General features: G+C 48.6%; 1 protein-coding gene across 1 annotated transcript in view; it reads left to right on the plus strand.

Moving 5' to 3' along the window:
• Window positions 1-18938, plus strand: part of DYNC2H1 (dynein cytoplasmic 2 heavy chain 1) — a 1714832-nt gene that overhangs the window by 758905 nt on the left and 936989 nt on the right. The window contains exons 46-47 of the mRNA XM_085621461.1: window positions 12823-12925; window positions 18048-18194. Coding sequence (XP_085477587.1) covers window positions 12823-12925; window positions 18048-18194 — 250 coding nt within the window. The remainder of the gene's footprint in view (window positions 1-12822; window positions 12926-18047; window positions 18195-18938) is intronic.

Consider the following 18938-nt stretch of genomic DNA (forward strand, 5'->3'; position numbering starts at 1 on the left):
ATACCTCAACGACCGCCTAACCTTCTACACGCCCACCCGCCAGCTACGATCCGCAAACCTCGCCCTCGCCGTCGTCCCTCGCATCCAGAGAACCACAGCCGGAGGAAGATCCTTCTCCTACCTGGCGGCTAAGACATGGAACTCCCTGCCCGTCCACCTGCGACTGACCCCGGACCACCTCGCCTTCAGGAGACAGCTCAAGACCTGGCTGTTCGAGCAGTAGCAGACCCCCTCCCTCATGCGCCTTGAGACCCTTCCGGGTGAGTAGTGCGCAATACAAATTTCTTGATTGATTGATTGATTGGTTCAGAAGCAGTTTATATACTGAAAACCAGTTCCATTCGCACCCTGCCTGATTTCTGTTGTGCATGTTATTATTTGTCTTTCTGGCTCATAGCGGTCTCCTAACGGACCAAGAAAATGTCGGGCAGCATGCTCAGTGTACTTTTGCCCTTGAACAGAATATATAGTGTCCTGATGAAGTGCTTATGAAGAAATATGCGTTGCAAGCCGAACACTTTTGGAGTACGTTATCATGTATGTGTAAAAGCATGTTAACAGTCACTGTCTAAAAAGATGGCAATTTTGAAAGTGTGCACGGGCCGTACTGAATCCCACAATAGATGACTTCATGAAAGAAGCTGATCTCTGCACGAATGAGTGGCGCATTATGTGACTCTGTTAATCCCTTCTAGAGTGGAACGGCATTGCCACCGAGTCTCATGGCACAACCTTCTAGAACCAGTCTGGCACCTGTGGAAATGTACAAGTTGAGGAATCTGCGCTTAGATACAGTAGCCACATCGAAGAGCTTTTGCCTAAAGTAAGTAACTTGTTCATCTGAAAGAGACACGTTAGTGATAGATTCCTTACCTTAGAATATCTCCAGGCGTCAGACTGGATCTGGAAAGTTTTTTGTAGCAGTACCCCTACGCTTCAGTAGGTGGCTTTGTGCGGCTCCACGTCCGTCGCTGGCATCGTAAGCGCCGAGATGATGTCACGGAGACTACTTAGGCGCCACCCATGCACTGACGTCAGTTCTGTTCTTTCTTTTTCCACGCCAGCAAGCGCAGATCAAGTTAGAGCACTTTTTGACTACACTTTTGAGACTTTTGTCTTCCCCTTTTTTCTCCTGGTGCACGTAGGGATGCATAGATTTAAGTCTTGTGGGGCCTGCCGTCGCAATATGTCGATGGCGGACCCCCATGATGTTGGCCTCTACTGCCTGGAGACTGACCCCGACTCCCGGTCCTGCCGGGACTGTCGGGCCATGGCGCCGAAGGCCTTGAGGGAGCGGAAGCTGCTGGAGGCCCGGCACTCGCCCCAACGCCGTTCCTGGGTCCGTTCCCGGGAACGTTCGCGGGGCAGCAGTCGTCGCTCCTCGGGTTCCAAGTCTTCGCCCTCGGATTCTGGTAAGCGACGACATAAAAAGAAGTCGAAGCAGCGTGTTCGCTCTCCAACCCTGCTGGACTTCGGATGCGGACGAGGGGGACAGGGGTTCTACCCCTGCGGCTCCATTGGAGCCAGGGAGTCCCGCGCCTTACCCGGGTCCGTCGGCGACTCCCGAACAGGTGCAAGAGTTCCTTGCCACCATGGACCGCCTTTATAGGCCTCGGGCTCCCGCCAGTGTGCCTTCGGGCCCTGCGGACCCGTGTCCAGTCCCTGTTGGGCCGTTGGCGCCGCCGGCGGACCCTGCTTCGGCGCAACAGGATTCTGTGCCGTTGGCTCCGCCCCCAGCGCCACCCTTGGCTCCGCCTCCGGCGCCGCAGTGGATGCCGTTTGTTCCGCCCTTGCCCTGGTTCTCGGACCATTTCGTTCCTACCTGGGACCCGCATTGGTAGGTGGTGCCCGCTCGGCCCCGGCCGGCGCCGTTCCCGACGCCGTATGTTCCTCCTCCGGCTCCGGCTCTGCCGCCACGGTCTGTTCCTCCTGCCACGGAGGTGGAGGATGTTTGGGAGGGGTCCGAGGACCCTCTTGCCCGTCAGTGTGACTCCGAGCAGGACTGGGTGGACGACTTGGAGGGCGCCGGCGACCTCGCTGTCTCTTCTGACCCGGGGTTTGCCTCTCCCCTGCCTACCATTGAGGAGGGTGCCTCCTACACGATGGTGCTCCGTCGGGCTGCTGAGGTCCTCAAACTCGATCTTTCTACGGTGGCCCTCAAAACTAATCTCCTCACTGAGGTGCTCCAGACGGTGTCTACTTCGTCGGAGCCCCTGCTTCCCTTCAACGATGCCCTCACTGACGTCTTGTTAGGCACTTGGTCGAGGCCGGCCACAGGGGCTCCAGTGGATAAGAATGTCACCAGGCATCATCGCCCGGCGCCTGGTGACCCCGCGTTTTTGACCACTCACCCCACGCCTGAGAGTCTGGTCATTCAAGCTTCGACGTCGCAGAGTGCCTTTCCCACGGCTCCTCCGGATAAGGACTCTAAGAAGCTGGAACAGTTCGGGAAGCGGTTGTTCTCTTCGGCTAGCTTGGGGCTGCAGTCGGTGAACACCGCCTGCTTGTTGGGCCGCTACTCCTGCGCGGTGTGGGATATGGTTGCTCAGGTGTTGCCTCAGTGTCCTGAGGAGGTCCACGCTGTGCTGTCCCATGCGGTTGCTGAGAGTAAGGATGCGGCTACATTCGCCATTCGGTGTGGATTGGACACCACTGACTCTCTTGACAGGGCAGTTCTACGACGGTGGCGCTTCGTCGCCACGCCTGGCTACGATCCACCGGGTTCTCGCCCGATGTTCAGAGCTCGCGCATGGACATGCCCTTTGATGGCACTCGCCTGTTTGGTGATAAGGCCGACAGTGCACTGGAGCGCTTTAAGGACTCGCTTTCCGTCAAAAGCCCGGCCACTCCTGGTTTCGTTCATTTCGTGGCCACGGCAGAGGCGCCCCGGCACATTCCTTCAGCACGCCTGTGCAGAACCAGCCTCAGTGCGGACGCGGTTTCTGCTGGGGCGGGTCTGGGAATCAGTGTGGGGGTCAGTCTACCTCCGCCCCCGCTGCTTCTACCTCTAAACCTTCCTTATCCGAGCTTTGTGGAGCACCCCATGCCGGTGGGTGGCAAGATCCGCCACCACCTCCCCCACTGGCGCGATATCACATATACAAGTAGGTGTTGCAGATCATCCGCAGGGGTTACTCCCTTCCCTTTCTGTCCTCCCTCCGACCATGCCACCTCGGTGCCACCGCATGTTGGGGGTTCACTTGGTACTTCTCCAGCAGGACATCTCGGCCCTCTTGGCCAAGGGGGCCATTGAGTGCGTTCCTGGGCCGGAAGTAGGGAGTGGGTATTATTCCCACTACTTTCTGGTCCCCAAGAAGGACAAAGGGGAACTGCGCCCCATCTTGGACCTCCGGAATGTCAATCGCTTCCTCCGGAAGGAGAAGTTCAAAATGCTGACTCTGGCTCAGGTCCTGGCTGCCCTCGACCCTGGAGACTGGATGGTAGCATTGGACTTGCAGGACGCATATTTTGACATCCCCGTCCTGCCGGCCCACCGGCGTTACCTGCGGTTCACGGTAGGCCAGGAGCATTTTCAGTTTGCTGTGCTCCCCTTCGGCCTTACCAGCGCCATTCGTGTGTTCACAAAGGTGATGGCGGTGGTCGCTGCTCATCTGCGCAGGTCGGGGGTGTCAGTCTTCCCCTACCTCGACGACTGGTTGTTGAAGGCGGGCTCGCCCCAGGCAGTCGTCAACCACCTTCAGACTACGGCCGACCTTCTGCATTTGTTGGGGTTCTCCATCAACGTGCCGAAGTCGCACCTGAGTCCCTCTCAGAAGCTCCCCTTCATCGGAGCGGTTCTGGATTCGACGCTGTTTCAAGTTTATCCTCCCGAGCAGCGAGTCCGGGATATTCAGGTTATGAATCTGATCTTTCAGCCTCTCTCCCGGGTTTCAGTCAGGATGACCCTCCGGCTTCTGGGCCTGATGGCCTCCTGCATCCTGCTGGTGACACATTGCAGATGGCATATGCGGGCTTTGCAGTGGGACCTGAAGTTCCAGTGGGCGCAGCATCAGGGCAACCTGTCCGATCATGGCCAGAGCTCGGAGGGCACTGCACGGCAATTGCAGTGGTGGCTCACGAATCGCGATTCGGTCAATGACAGATCCCTCTCCCTTCCCCAACCGGAGCACACAGTGGTGACGGATGCGTCCCTCCTGGGATGGGGAGGCCACTTGGGAGAGTCCCGGCTCCATATCAATCTGTTGGAGCTTCAGGCGATCCGACTTGCACTGAAGGCATTCCTTCCCTCTGTCTGGGGAAGTGTGGTGCAGGTGTTCACGGACAACACCACGCCATGTGGTATTGTAGCAAACAGGGCCGGGTGGGGTCCTGGACCCTATGTCAGGAGGCTCTGCGCCTCTGGACATGGCTGGAACATCAAGGCATTACCTTGGTGGTTCAACACCTGGCAGGTTCTCTGAACGCCAGGGCGGACGAACTCAGCCTCCGGTGCTTGATGGATCACGAATGGCGTCTGAACTCGGACATGGCGCAAGGTCTCTTTCTGCAGTGGGGAGAGCCTTGGTTAGATCTAGAGAACGCGCAATGTCATCAGTTCTGCGCGTTGGAATTTCCAAGGTGGCACTCGCTCGGCGACTCTTTTCGTGACGAGTGGAGTTGCGGTCTATTGTACGCCTTTCCGCCTATACCACTAATGCCCAGAGTGCTGAAGAAGATTCGGCTCGACCTGGCCCAAGTCATCCTTGTGGCTCCGTATTGGGCACGCAGATACTGGTATCCCGGGCTACTCCGCATGGCGATCGATCCCCCGATCCGCTTGTCTTTTCGAGAGGATCTCCTGTTGCAGCAGCAGGGGACGGTCCTCCACCCGAACCTGTCCAGCCTCCACCTCCATGCGTGGAGATTGAGCGGCGACAGTTGACAGCTTTCCATCTTCCTCCTGAAGTCTGTGATGTCATTCTGGCAGCCAGGCGTCCCTCCACTAAGTCGGTATACGCCTGCAGGTGGAACAAGTTTGTGTCATGGTGCACAGCTAAGGCTGTGGATCCCCTTTCTGCCTCTCTTTCTGAAGTCCTTCTGTTCCTTCTTTCTTTGGCCCAGCAGGGCTCTGCTCTGGGCACTATCAATGGTTATCTTTCGACCAACTCCGCCTTTTTAAGGCTTACAGATCAGCCTTTTCTTTTTAAGTCCCCGGTTGTTAACCGGTTCCTGAAAGGCATTACGCACACGTTTCCTCCCGTGCCGTTCATAATGCCTCAATGGGACTTAAACCTTGTCTTGACATATCTGATGTGCGCTCCCTTCGAGCCTCTTCATACCTGTTATTTGCGTCTTCTCACTCTCAAGATGGCTTTCCTGGTAGCTATCACCTCTGCCAGAAGAGTGAGTGAGCTCCAGGCTCTTTCTTCCAAACCTCCTTTCCTTTCTTTTCATCTGGACAAGGTGGTTTTAAGGACCCGTCCTTCTTTTTTGCCAAAGGTTGTCATGCCCTTCCACATCAGGCAGACCATCACTTTGCCCACCTTCTTTCCGCTTCTGCATCCTTCGAAAGAGGAAGAGAGGCTCCACCGTCTGGACTCAAAACGTGCGCTCTCATTCTACCTGCAGCGCACACGACACTTCCAGGTGGATGACCAGCTCTTTGTTGGCTACGTGGGCGCCAAAAGAGTTCGGGCTGTGCACAAGCAGACCATCTCTCGGTGGGTCGTTCTCTGCATCAAGGCCTGTCACTCGTTGGCTAAGAAGTAGCCTCCTGTGGGGCTGCGTGCCCATTCTACCAGGGCGACGGCAGCCACTACTGCCTTGGGACGCAGCGTCTCCTTGCAAGACATATGTCAGGCAGCTACGTGGGCCTCGCTGCACACGTTTACCAAGCATTACTGCTTTGACAGTCAGGTCCGGAGTGACGGCTTCTTTGGCCGTTCTGTTCTCCGTGACTTTCTGGTGTAATCTATTCGCAGACCCCCCCACCGAGGTTGGTATTGCTGGGGTATATATTCTAAGGTAAGGAATCTATCACTAACGTGTCTCTTTCAGATGCACAAGTTACTACTTGTGTAACGATATATCTGTAAGAGACATTAGTGATAGATTCCTTACCGCCCCACCCATCCTCCCCGTTCTGCAAACTGATTCCTAGGGTTAATGTAATCTCTTTCAGGGCCCTAGTTTTCTTGGCATCAGTGTCAGTTTCTTGCATGGCTCTGCGTTCCTGGCGCGGAAAGTCGTGTACAGACTGACGTCAGCGCACATGGGTGGCGCCTAAGTAGTCTCCGTGACGTCATCTCGGTGCGTACGACGCCAGCGACGGACGCGGTGCCGCACGACGCCACCTACTGACGCGCAGGGGTACTGCTACAAAAAACTTTCTGGATCCAGTCTGACGCCTGGGGATATTCTAAGGTAAGGAATCTATCACTAACTAATGTCTCTTACAGATATATCGTTACACAAGTGGTAACTTGTGCTTCAGGAGGATGGAGGCCCTTTTTTCCCCAGATTCTTATGCTTGCCGATGATCGATCAGTCAATCAGGGGATAGTAAAACGTGCTACTTACCCAAGAGGGTCTCAAGGCGCAGGGGGTGATGGGGGTTACGCAGCTCAGTTCAGTTGAAGAGCCAGGCCTTGAGTGTCTTCCTGAAGATGTTCGGGGAGGGGCGCATCTCATGCCGATTAGGAGCTCGTTCCAGGTCTTGGCTGCCATGTAGGAGAATGCTCTTCAACCTGTTCTTGCTCTGCGGATGTGCCGGGTTTCGGCGAGGGCGAGATTGGCGGATCAGAGGTTTCTCTTGGGTACAAGGAAGGAGATTCTTTTGTTGAGGTTTTGGGGTCCGAAGTTGTGGAGGCATTTGTAGGAGTGGGTGTGTATCTTGAAAATTACTCTCTTCTCAACAGGAAGCCAGTGGGGGTTCTGCAGGTGTTGGGTGATGTGTTTGTGTCGAGGGACGCCAAGAACAAGTCTGGCTGCGGTGTTCTGTATGGTCTGGAGTTTGCGGAGCAGAGACTTGTTGATCCCGGGGGGAATCCATTTGAAGGTCTTTCGGAGGATGCGGGGGGTGTTGAAGCAGCTTGAGGCGATGGTGTTGACCTGTCCCGTCATGGAGAGAGAGGATTTGAGTACGATGCCGAGGTTTCTTGCATGGTCCGTGGGGGTGGGAGGGGTGCTGAGGGCGCTGGGCCACCAGGTGTTGTCCCATTCAGAGGGGGAGGGTCCGAGGACTTCTGTGTTCTCCGAGTTGAGCTTTAGGCAGCTGTTGCTCATCCAGGATATGACGTCCTTCCTTCCTGGAGGTTGAGTCTGGTGGTGATGGGGTCCTTGGTGAGGGAGAGGATGAGCTGGGTGTCGTCGGCATAGAATACAATGCTGAGTCCGTGCTAACTGACGATGGCGGTGAGGGGGGCCATGTAGATGTTGAAGAGCTTGGGGCTGAGCGAGGATCCTTGGGATACTCTGCAGTTGATTTCCGTGGGTCCAGAGAGGAAGGGTGGCAGTCTGATTCTTTGGGTTCTGCTGGTGAGGAGGGAGCAGATCCAGTCGAGGGAGTTTTCCCTGTATGCCGGCGTTGAGTAGGATTAGGGCCGCATGTGTCCCTGGTCGAGGAGGTTGCGAATGTCGTCTGTGGCGGCAAGTAGAGCGGTCTTGGTGCTGTGGTGGCTGCGGGTTCCAGATTGGGAGGGGTCGAGGATGGAGTTTTCTTCTATGAATTTTGTTAGTTGGGCGTTGACAGTCTTCTCGGTGACTTTGGCCGTGAAGGGGAGGAGGGAGATGGGTCAATAGTTCTTGAGGTCCGTGGGATCTGCTGAGGGCTTCTTGAGCAGGGGTCTGACTTCTGCGCGTTTCCAGTCGTCGGGAAAGATGCTGGTCTCAAAGGAGGTGTTGATGGTGTGTCGTAGTTTCGGAGCAATGGCAGCGGCCGCTCTGTGGAAGATGTGCGGGGGCCAGGGATCCATGGGGGCTCTTGAGTGGATGCCTTTCATGGTGGAAGTGGTGTCTTTGGTGGTGACTGGGGTCCAGGAGAAGATGGTGGGCTGGCCGGCATTGCTGAAGTGGATAATGGATTCGGAGTCAGGTGTCTGGTTGTTGAAGTTGTCGTAGAGGCCCTTGTTTTTCAGATGGAAGTAGGATGCAGAGGTCCTGGGATGGGGTGATGTCCGTGGTTTTGCGGGGGGGCTTGTGGAATTCCTGGATGACATTAAAAAGTTCCTTGGAGTTGCTGGAGTTGGCGAGGATCTTGTTCTGGATGAAGGTCCTTTTGGTGGATCTGATGCGTTGGTTGTATTCCTTCATGGCGTTCTTGTAGGTGGTGCGATCTTCCGACGTTTTGTTGTTTCTCCAGTTCTTCTTGAGACGTCTGCAGGTGCGTCTGGATTCATGGAGGTCGATGGTGAACCAGGTGGCCTTCCTGGGGCGTTGTCTGTCGGGGTTATGTAAGGGTGCAAGCTCGTCTGCGCAGTTCGAGATCCATCTGTATTTTTTTGACTGCAGCATCTGCGTAGTCTGAGGTTGTTGGGGAATCGTGTTTGAGGGTGAAGTTGAGCTGCTCCTCAGTGGCTTTGCTCCAGTTTCTTCGAGGAGAGCGGGGCGCAGGTTTGGGTGGCGTTGGTTTGTTGATGAAGAAGTGTACGCAGTGGTGGTCTTTCCATGGGGGTTGCATGGTGTGGCTAAAGTGGACGTTGTTCCCACTTGTGAAGATGGGGTTGAGGTCTGTCCTGCCTTCTGCATAGGCGTGGTGACGAGCTGTTTCAGTCCGATGTTGGCGAGGTTGTCCAGGAGGTGGTGGAGTTGGGGTCGCTGGGGTTGTCGAGGTGGGAGCTCAGGTCTCTGATGAGTATGCAGTCTATGGAGGCTATGACGCGGGGTGCGATGAGGTCGGCGATGGTAGTGGTGAACGAAGCGCAGGGTCCACGGGATCTGTAGGTGAGGGTGCCGCGAAGTGTGGTTCTAGGGCTGGTCTGCACCTGGAAGTGAAAGTTTTCGTTGGTGGAGACAGGGTCGCTCGTGGTGGAGGTGGTGAGTCGGAGAGAGCTCTTGTGTGCAATGGCGAGTCCTCCTCCTGGGCGGTTGGGGCGGTCCTTCCTCTGGATCTTGTATCTGTCAGGAATGGTGGTGGCGATGTCGGGGTGGAGGCGGCGTTGGTCCAGATTACAGTGGAAAAGGCGACATCTCGCGAGAGGGTGTCGAAGAGGTTCCAGATCTCTATGGTGTGTTTGTGCAGGGAGCAACATTGATGAGGTTGCACTTCAGGGCTTTGTGGTGTCTGCATTCAATGCTGGGGTGGTGTCCGTGGGGGTGGTGAAGAACTGGTGGCGGTGAAGGTCTGGTGGCAGGGATGGCAGGGTGGTGTTCGGTGTGGATGGCTCGCAGTTGTTGTTTATTCTGGGATTGAGTGCGAGGAGGGCGGCTAAGTCGTAATGGTGGATGTTTGGAGGTCCAGGGTTTCTGGTGCTGGTTGCGGTCTGGTCGCGGACAGTCGTGGATGATGATGAGGTTGACCACTTGCTCCCTCTTCATTATATTAATGCTGGCTTGTATCTTAACTTTCTAAATGCCAGTGGCATGGATACTTAACCAGAGACGAAATTGAATTTGCCCTCCTCATATTCCTCCAGTTTTTACACAGACGTCAGCAGATCATGACACCATTTTTCCACAGAACAGACAATGTGGCTCACCAATGAAGTGATCAAACTCCTTCCCCAGGCAGAGAGATGAATGGGTATTCAAGTTAGTTCTTGGTCCCCATGAATGTTGTGGGTGTGGCTGACACCAATTTGTGACCTCAGAATATTGAACTTGTACCTCCAAAAGGCGACATTCAAAATAATGACACTTGGTCAGGTGCATCTGGCTTTGGACCACAATGACTCGAGGATGTCCCTCGACCACTAGGAGACATTCTTTCATGTGCCGATGCTACAAGAAGTGTCTACACCTTATTGGAGCGTGTCGGACCTTCGGCCCTTGGGTCTTTAGTAAGATCATATCAGAAATAACGTCCAATCTTCCGAACTCGATGATCCATAAATTCTGTACTTCAGCAACTGGCTGTTGAATGTTGGCTCACTTTAGCAAATTTCAAATTTCCTCCAGACTACACTGCCTTTCCTATCGGCCTTGAGATTTCCCATCAACGCACCCACCATGTGGTTGTGCAACAAGCAGGGTGTAATGGGGACTCAGTCACTTGAAGGGATTGCTCAGCATAAAGGCAGGTTAACTCAGGTGGTGTATTCTTGCTGATCACGAGTGGAGTCTTGACCCAGAAGTGGCAAATGTTATCTTTGATCAGTGGGGAACACTTTTCACACCTGCAAAAACACTCAATGTTTGACATTCTCCGCTGTAAACATTCCCCCTTCTCAGTCTTTTGGAAATGTGCTTCTGCCACTGATTCCATGGGTCCTGAAGAAAGTCAGACTCGATCGAGCCTCGCTGATCCTGGTAGCCCAGACTTAGTGTTATGTCAGTGGGTTGCAGGCATTGTTTGTTCAGCTTCCATATCTTGCTTTTTTTCATGAAAAGCTAGTGCATAGGATCTGTGCATCCTTTCTTCCAAAAGTGGTGTCCCCTATGATTCTCGTGTTCTTGTCTATACCACATGCCTCTCAAGAGGAGGAGAGATTACAACGTTTGGTCCTGTGGTGGACCTTTACATTCTACATTGTTACAGGTTTCTACATTGATTTTACTGAATTTGCCAGACAAAGAAAGGAAAGACGGGTTAGAAAAATACCTTATCACAATGGATTATCCTTTGCATAAAACCAGGTTATTACTTGGCCAAGAATAATCTTTCTGAGGGCTTTAGAGGTTCAATCCACTAGGGTGTACTTGTTTTGGACAACTGATAAGTGGCTGCTTGGGCTTCTGTCCATGCGGCCACCAGGCTTACAACATTGATTCACAGTTACTCAGAGATTATCTTTTCCCTGCTCTGTTCCTGAGGACTTGTAAAGTCCACTCCTCACATCCTCCTCTTTGTAGTGGGCATTGCTTTGGTATTGATTCACAAGGTAAAGAATCTGCAGTTAAAAGTATCCTTCAGAAATTTTGAAACTTAGCTGTGTTAGTGATCTTTCTGCTGAACACTCTAAGTGCAGAATCTTCCAGTTCCCCCTTCTCCACATTCTGACTGTGCAGTAGACTTTCGGAAATTAGTAAGGTGCCAAGTTAGATTCGCACACTGCCAGTTCATTTAATTGGATCAGTCTTGCTCCTTGTCTCAGCGGAAATATTCAATGAATCATACTGTTATTAGCGTGCAAGGTATATAGGCACCATCTTTGCAAGCTGACATCTGTTTATTCATCGATCTTTTCCTCGCTCTGAGACGTGGCGCGTTACTGACAGATTGAAGTACTGGCAGTGCGTCAATCTAACTTGGAACCTTATTAACTTCTGAAAGTCCAGTGCACAGAATGGGGAGAAGGACAGGTGGTAAGAACCTGTGGTTAGAGTATTCAGCGGCTGCTTGTCGTCATATCCAGAGGTGAGACGGAGTCATGACAGGGCTGAAGGCACCACCAGCCAGCCCGCTAGAGCTGTTGTAAGAGTTTCTGGATCCAGTCTTTCACCTAGGGAGAGTCACAAGGTGAGGAATCCACAGTTAGATGGACTATCCACCCGAAATAACTAATTATCAAAAATTCTGAGCCAGTACATATGACTAACCTGTGTGATAATATAGAAAGATCTAGGAATCTCGTTAAAAATTATATCTTATTTAAGATGTTGCTTCGAGAAAAGGATATATATCCTGACACCAGGGTTGACAAATATAATGCAGTTAGGTCTTTATAGGAGCAAGACAAGCAGTTCTGTACTAACATATCCATTCAAGATGGTGCGATAATAAATAATGGAAGACACTTTTGTCTGGGAATATGGAAGAAAGTCTAGCAGATTCAGTGTAAATTAACCCATCTCCGGAAGCACTGATAATAAATAATGAAAAACGATCATGTGTCTGACAGTTTTTGAATCTACTGGAGCAAAGGTCCAATTTATGGTCAAGGAAGGAAGGCCAGCGCAGACAGTTGTATAGATGGACAAACAAGATGCAGCCATTTATAGCGGCCTCTTGTACGTTCTGACATATTTGAACGTAGTAAGGCAGTAGATATATTTTGAACATTTAAAATTATTACGTGCAATGACATTGTACAAAGTACACCAGTTGTTATGTGTGTTTTTATTTAGATTTAAAGCAACATCATACTATGTATACCCACCTGTTAAGTGAGTTTCCTATTTCAGTAAATCCAATAAATACAGCAACATTATTTATTTGAATATAAAGTGACAATTTATAAAAAGCCAGAATGAGGATTTTGTGCTACAAGCTGGTCCATTAAGTTAGTCTGGATAGTGACACCCTGAGGAGCCTGTAGTCAGTCCACTGCTGTAATAATATCATGCCGCATTCATCTAGAGGGAGAATATCTGCTGCAGGTTTGTGTTTTACTGGAAAAGTATAAGGTTACCTCTCGGTCTGGTTTTAATACATTTACAAAACAATACTGCTTAGACTGTGATGCAAGTGCGGGGGATGGGTATTTTTAATATATATATAGCTTGTAGATACTCTGAAGCAGAGGCCCCTCCTTCCAAACTATTAAGCATTGGCAGGAAATTATTTCAAAGATTACGAATCTAAGGCTAAGGTAATATTCTTTAGACCGAAAATGGAACTTAACTGTTACAAAGGAAAAAAAAATCTACAGAACCACCAAAGGAACGTAGCTTTTTGTTCTTTAGAGAGTTGAAGATTTATATTAGAGATAACATTTAAGGCTACAATGACACTTTAAATTATTACTAGGTGTAGTAAAGTTTATTTGTTGTTTTCTGCTTCTATAGGTGCGAGCCAAATTCACTGTGGATGACTACAGCCATTATCTCTTCACACCGTGCGTTCTCACCCAGTGGGTTCTTGGCCTGTTCAGATATGATCTCACCGGAGGTAAGTCATGTAGTGCTTTACACAGTCCTGAAGAAGGCCCAGTTCATTGTCTCCCTGGGGAATCCTGCAAGCGTTGTCAGTATGGCTGCAGTTTGCTGAAGCGCTTGAGAAACCGAAGGAGCTATGTGAACTATCTCCGCCATCTTGTTTGGAGGTTAGTTAAAGCCACGCATTGTTTTCTACGCCATGAACATGTTTAATTGCAATTCATTTGGGAACTAATTCCACTGTAAAAGGACAAAAGAGGAGCATTTTATTTGATGCTACTGAGTAACTTTAAGGTGAGAAAGTATGCATAATTAAAGACTTGCTGGTTAACTAATGTGTATTTAATAGATGCTTTGAGCAGAAGGTTAGTACAGTGGACACAGGGAGGTTAGAGTATCTGTATGGAGTTCATTCAGACTGGAGTGTGATTTTCATATGTTTTTGGGGCCTTTTTTCTGATTCTGTTTAATGTAATCTTCTATTTTGAGGTGCTGGCACCTGTCAATGTTTTTCTCTATAAAATAACGTGTTTGAAATAATGCAGTTTACTCGATCTTTTCCCCCTAATATTTGTCTCAGCCTTTTTTTGTTTTCTGCATTACGTGGCAATGTTTCATTGTGGTGATTGCCCCGCTGTACACATATTACTCTTTATTCCGTTTGCCTCAAAGTTCCGCTGTGAACATGTGAGGCTCGGGCTGTAGCACAGTCTGAAGCAGGTGCTCAAACTCCACCCATCTCCAAACAGTCCTGTGATTGTTCTCTGTCATTCTGTTCTCTAATATTTGTTCCAGTCTTCCCCGCAGCCCTGCAGACTCTTCCATACTTGTCACCGTGTTTAACCCACATTGGCTCAGACTGTGCCGTTCCTCCAGGAGATGTTCATGAGCTTTGGCTTACTGTCTGGGAGACAGGAAACCCCTGTAGTACATTTGTTTACTTAGAACATCGTCCACAGAGCGCACACTTCCAAAGGCTACAAGGAGGGGTTATTTATATTTTTGTTTGTTTTCATTTACAAAAAGCGAGTTTACATAATTTTTTACAATATTTATATTTACAAAAACTGTAAATGAACAGGAGAACCAGATTGCCATACACAGTAAACATGGGTGCTTTAGTGTTAAAACATTAGCAGTTCAGTGAAATGTATCTGTGTTAAGGTGTGAAAGAATGTAACTGACATTTCTACGGTCTAGGGACCCTTTGGATTTGTTAGATAGATGGACACCTGCAATGGGATAGGTGCAGTTACTCGCTCCTTTTTGAAGGGGCAATGTACTTGAATGTGTGAGGCCCCGCAAGCTATGCCTCATGTCCCTACTCTAGAATGGAAGTCAAATATCCTCAGCGGGGCAAGGCAGCAGGCTTTGTCCGAAGAGGCCTCCACATCATGCGATAGCCGCTTGACCTGGTCTTGGTGGAGCCATTGTCTTTTGGCAGGAAACCTCAGAGTAGGAAAATTCGATTTCACACCCAGAGAAAGTCCCTCGCTGGCTAGATACTTTTCGCCGGACGCTTTCTCAGCGAGGCCCCATTGAATCGGATTTTCTGCTGCGAGAAAGAATGTAGCAGGAGCAACCTAGATCAGTGGCATGCACCTTTGTTGAATCAGCTTAATAGGTTGGTCCCTGTCCCTCGGTGGTTCTCAGAGCAAAAGGTTGTCAAAAAGTGTTTAATTCCCAGGTTTCAGGAAACTTAAGGAGGAGTACACTTTGACACCAGCCAAGGGTCCAGCATCTTTTGGGAAAGCACTTGTGGGGGGGGAGGGGGTCAGGTCTCACTCCAGCAGAGGCCAACAGCAGGGTCCTTGACAGGTTCAGTTGGAACTGGTCAAGTGGGAATGCAGGGAAAAGACCCATTGGAGCTTGTTGTGTCCCTGTAGCCCAAACAGGGGTCAGCCTTATGGCCCTTGGAGTCCACGTCTTTGTCTTAGGTGCAAGGGGGAGTCTTCTCAGGTCACCAACAGCAGGGCCAGTCTTCTTCTGTTTTTCACAGGTCCAGAAGTGATCTGAGGAGGGTACTGAGGATGCCACATTTATGCACAGTGCCAGCCTGTGGGTGGAGGAAACTCCTGACCATTCTCTAACCCCTGGGGTAAAATATCCCTGGGGTGACCCTACCCACTTTTGCAGCACTTCCTCTGTATTTTATCGTAAACAATCCCACAGTGCCCTTCTCTACCTAAATTCAACATGGCAGAACATTTCTTCCCCTGGTCAGAAATCCCTGTGCCTACCCAAAGGTTTGGCTTTAATAATGGCCAAAACCTCCCTTGTGGTCATTCCCCACTGGGTTTGGAGCCAGGTTGACTATGAAGACAAAGTGGAGAAAGCTTAGGTGTGAGCTACATCTGCCAGTGCCGGGGTGAGTACTGTTTGAAGCTCAGCAAGGGGCTTGCAAAATCTCCAGACCATCCTGCTCGAGGAAGAAAAACACCTCTCCGCATCCAAGATATTTGTCCACTGTCTGGTAGCAATACACATAACAACACAGGAGAACCATTAACAGTCAGGTGATCAGGAACACTGGCAGAAAGCATGTTTTGGCTTAGGCAGAGAAATGACAACTTTCTAAAAGTGTTATTTGTAAAATAGTAATATAAAATCTGACTTTACCATTTGGTTGGATTTCAAATTACTATTCAAATGAGTCCATGAATCAAATTTGTAGCTACTCCCAAACTGAAGTTAAGCATTATAAATTGTTATAATGTAACCCAGCATTTTCTTATCGGAGGGCTTGCCCTTGTCTCAGTGAAAAAAAACGTTGAAGGTTTCTTGCTGTCAGGACACGTAAAACGTTAAATATACATGTACTACTTTTTGAATACAGTGCAGCCTGACCATTGGCATTCAGGGCCTACCTTACGGGTGACTTACAGGTATTAAAAAGAAAGGTTTACGCTCTGATTTTTTTAAATTTAGCTAGGTCGATATGACAGTTTAAAACTGCACACACAGGCTGCAGGGGTAGGCCTGAAGACTTTTTTTACATTGCTGCTGTAGTCCACTTGTAGCATTTCACTTACAGCCCCCATGTACATGTAGGACAATATACTAGGGACTTGTAAGAAAATTAAATGTGATAATTAGGTGTATTCCGTTTTATCTATTGACCATATGGACCCTCATAAAGAGGAGCACAAGCACTTTATAGCTTGTTGGCATGGGTACGGTTCACCAAGTAGTAGGGCCAGCTAAAATTTGGGTTCAGCATAGGGAGGCAAAATTCTAAGGGAATTCCACGCAATATATGGTCCTCTCCCACATGTATTCTGCATGCTCTTGACATTTTCACTCTGTCATAAGACTATCACTCTGACAGCACTCAATCCTCAGGCTTTGTGCGGGTAGAATCTGCTTGTAAATCGTCCTTTGCTAGGGTGTTGTAACAGGACAAGCCACCAGCTCCATACACCCCCTCCTTCATTAAAGAGCATTAAGTCACTAATTGTCTCTCTCGTCAGAAACTCACTGGGGACTCCGGATAATGTCTTGCATCACCTATGCTGCCTCGGTTACAAAACGTACAGATAACTTTAACCCCTTTATTTTCTGCTGGCCACTATCTCCCGGAAAGGCACTTGCGACAATGAAAACTGTCTACAAATACATTTACCCTTTTGAAAGAAAGTGGATTATTATTTGAGGTGGGCAGTTTTTCACCTCAAGAAGTAATGACATTAAATTGGCAGGGTGAACCCCAAAGTCACTAATTTAACCTGAGCTCAACACTCTAGTAGGTAGCTATGGCAAAAAGCTGACCGCTTTAATATAGGGCAATGTGTAAAAGTATTTAAGCTTGACCTAAATAGTAATAAAGTCAGAATTGCAGACAGTAAAAATACTAAACCAAATTTGAAAAAGAAGATACATTTTACTAAACAAAATGACTCCCAAATGACAAAATTCTAAAAAGGGGAACCGTGGATATGATTGATTACATTTTTAATTGACAATAGCTCCAAAAAGTGTTAAGGGCCAATGACAGTCTATGGTTCCAGTAAACCAGAACCACAGTACAGTTTGAGGCAGACAACAATGGACCCAAGGTCAGATACACCAAGTGGGATGGCCAAGTCAAGGATTTTACCTTCTGACTTAGTCTGCAAAGTGAAAGTCAAAATCTGTCAGCGGGGCAAGGCACTGGTGCCTTTGCCTAATCTTCATTACACTTTGATACTTAGGGGCTGATTTAGGGTTTGGTGGACAGGGGTCACAAGAGGGTACTCTGTTTCAATGTTGTCATTAGTCATCCTCCAGGCATTAGATGCCATGTTCCAGCACATAAGTGGTGTTGCATACCTACAACAATCGCAGCCATTGCTGCTATTCGTGCCTCTGAAAGCAGATGTATATCTTACATTGATATAAAAAATTGGTTATGCTGAGAGAAATAACTGAGCCCCTCAAAAAAACGGGAACCCGTGTTCGGAAGGATGGATTTAGGACAAACTATGTTTGGCTTACACATCTGTTTTCCCGGCATTTTAAAGATAGTGACACTCCACTGAGATGCATTCATTGACAAAGAATTACAGGTAAGTAATTACAGGTGATGCCTTTTACGATCCCTCTTTCAAATAACCGGTTTCCTACTTTCCTCTCTGAACATGAGGACATTCAGCCTTTCTGTATAAATTATTTAGTAAAGACTCTGAGACTTGACGCTATTCCATCTTCCCATTGTTGCTTTTGTGTAATTGGTGTCTTCATTGTTTCTGTTTGCTTTTCTTATGTTTTTCTAAATCTAAGATGTAGGTTTGGCACATGATCTAGTGACAGGTTATCCCTGCTTACCAGGGGATCAAACAACCAATCCATAAATGTAACACAATTATCTATTTATGTTTTTAATTATTTGGTTTTGTTATTGTTTTTATTAATGTAATGTGTTTCTGTATTTAAATATGTGCTATGTTTGTCTGATACGTTTTTCTGTAATTGTTTGTAAGTGTAACCCTTATTTGATTTTTTTCCTCCTCTCCATCCCTCCTGTTTGGGGCTTTCAATTATGGTACGTAATAAATACATTATTTTGCCATTAAAAAACAAAATTAAAGTCTTCATTTTTGGTACAATTCGAGTGATTATGTGACTTTTATTTTCAGGATCGTCAATGAACTCATTAGATTATGTTCTGGAAATTGTTGCATATGAAGCACGTCGTTTGTTTCGCGACAGAATTGTGGGCACCAAGGAGGTCAACGTGTTTGACAACATTTTGATGTCTGTGTTGCAAGGCGACTGGGGTTCGGATGTTCTGGATAATATAACAGGTCAGTATTTCGAAAGTGCTGTATACTAAATCTTTAATGAAAGTCTTTAATAAATTATTGCTATTGAATTAATATTGTTTGGTAGCACACTGCAGTCATCAAGAGACCTTTGCCTCCATAGTTTTATGAATGTATACATTTGGCGTTGACGTGCCCCTTAATTGCTAGAGTACAGGTATGACTCCTTGTTTCTTTGAGAGGAGCTGCAGTCCAGATGCTAAGAACCTTCTAAGCTCAAGACCTGGATTCTAAACCCAGTTGAGTGTTTGGGAAAAAAGGTCTGTGGATGGAGGCTAATCTCTTCATTACTACATGTCTTAAATTTGTATTCGTTTTAGGGGCTGATTTAGAGTTTAGATGCCATGTTCCAGCACATAAGTGGTCTTGCATACCCACACAAATTTCAGCTAAAGCGTTGACCAAGAGCTGCTATTCATTCCTCTGAAAGTAAATGTATATCTTACATTGATATCAAAATAATTGGTTAACCTGAGAGAAATACCTGTGAGCCCCCAAAAAACATGAATCCGTGTTCAGAAGGATGGAGCCCAGACAAATTACTTTAGGCTCCCACATCTGTGTTCCAGGAATTTTGAAGATAGTGACACACCACTTCAACATGACATTCATTGACAAAGAATTACAGCTAAGTAATTACAGGTGGTGCCTCTTTGTCTCCTTCTTTCAAATAACCGTTTTTCTACTTTCTTCTCTGAACTTTAAGTCACTCAGCTGTCTGTGTAA

The sequence above is a fragment of the Triturus cristatus genome, chromosome 8, assembly GCF_964204655.1.
Source record: "Triturus cristatus chromosome 8, aTriCri1.1, whole genome shotgun sequence".
NCBI lineage: Eukaryota > Metazoa > Chordata > Amphibia > Caudata > Salamandridae > Triturus > Triturus cristatus.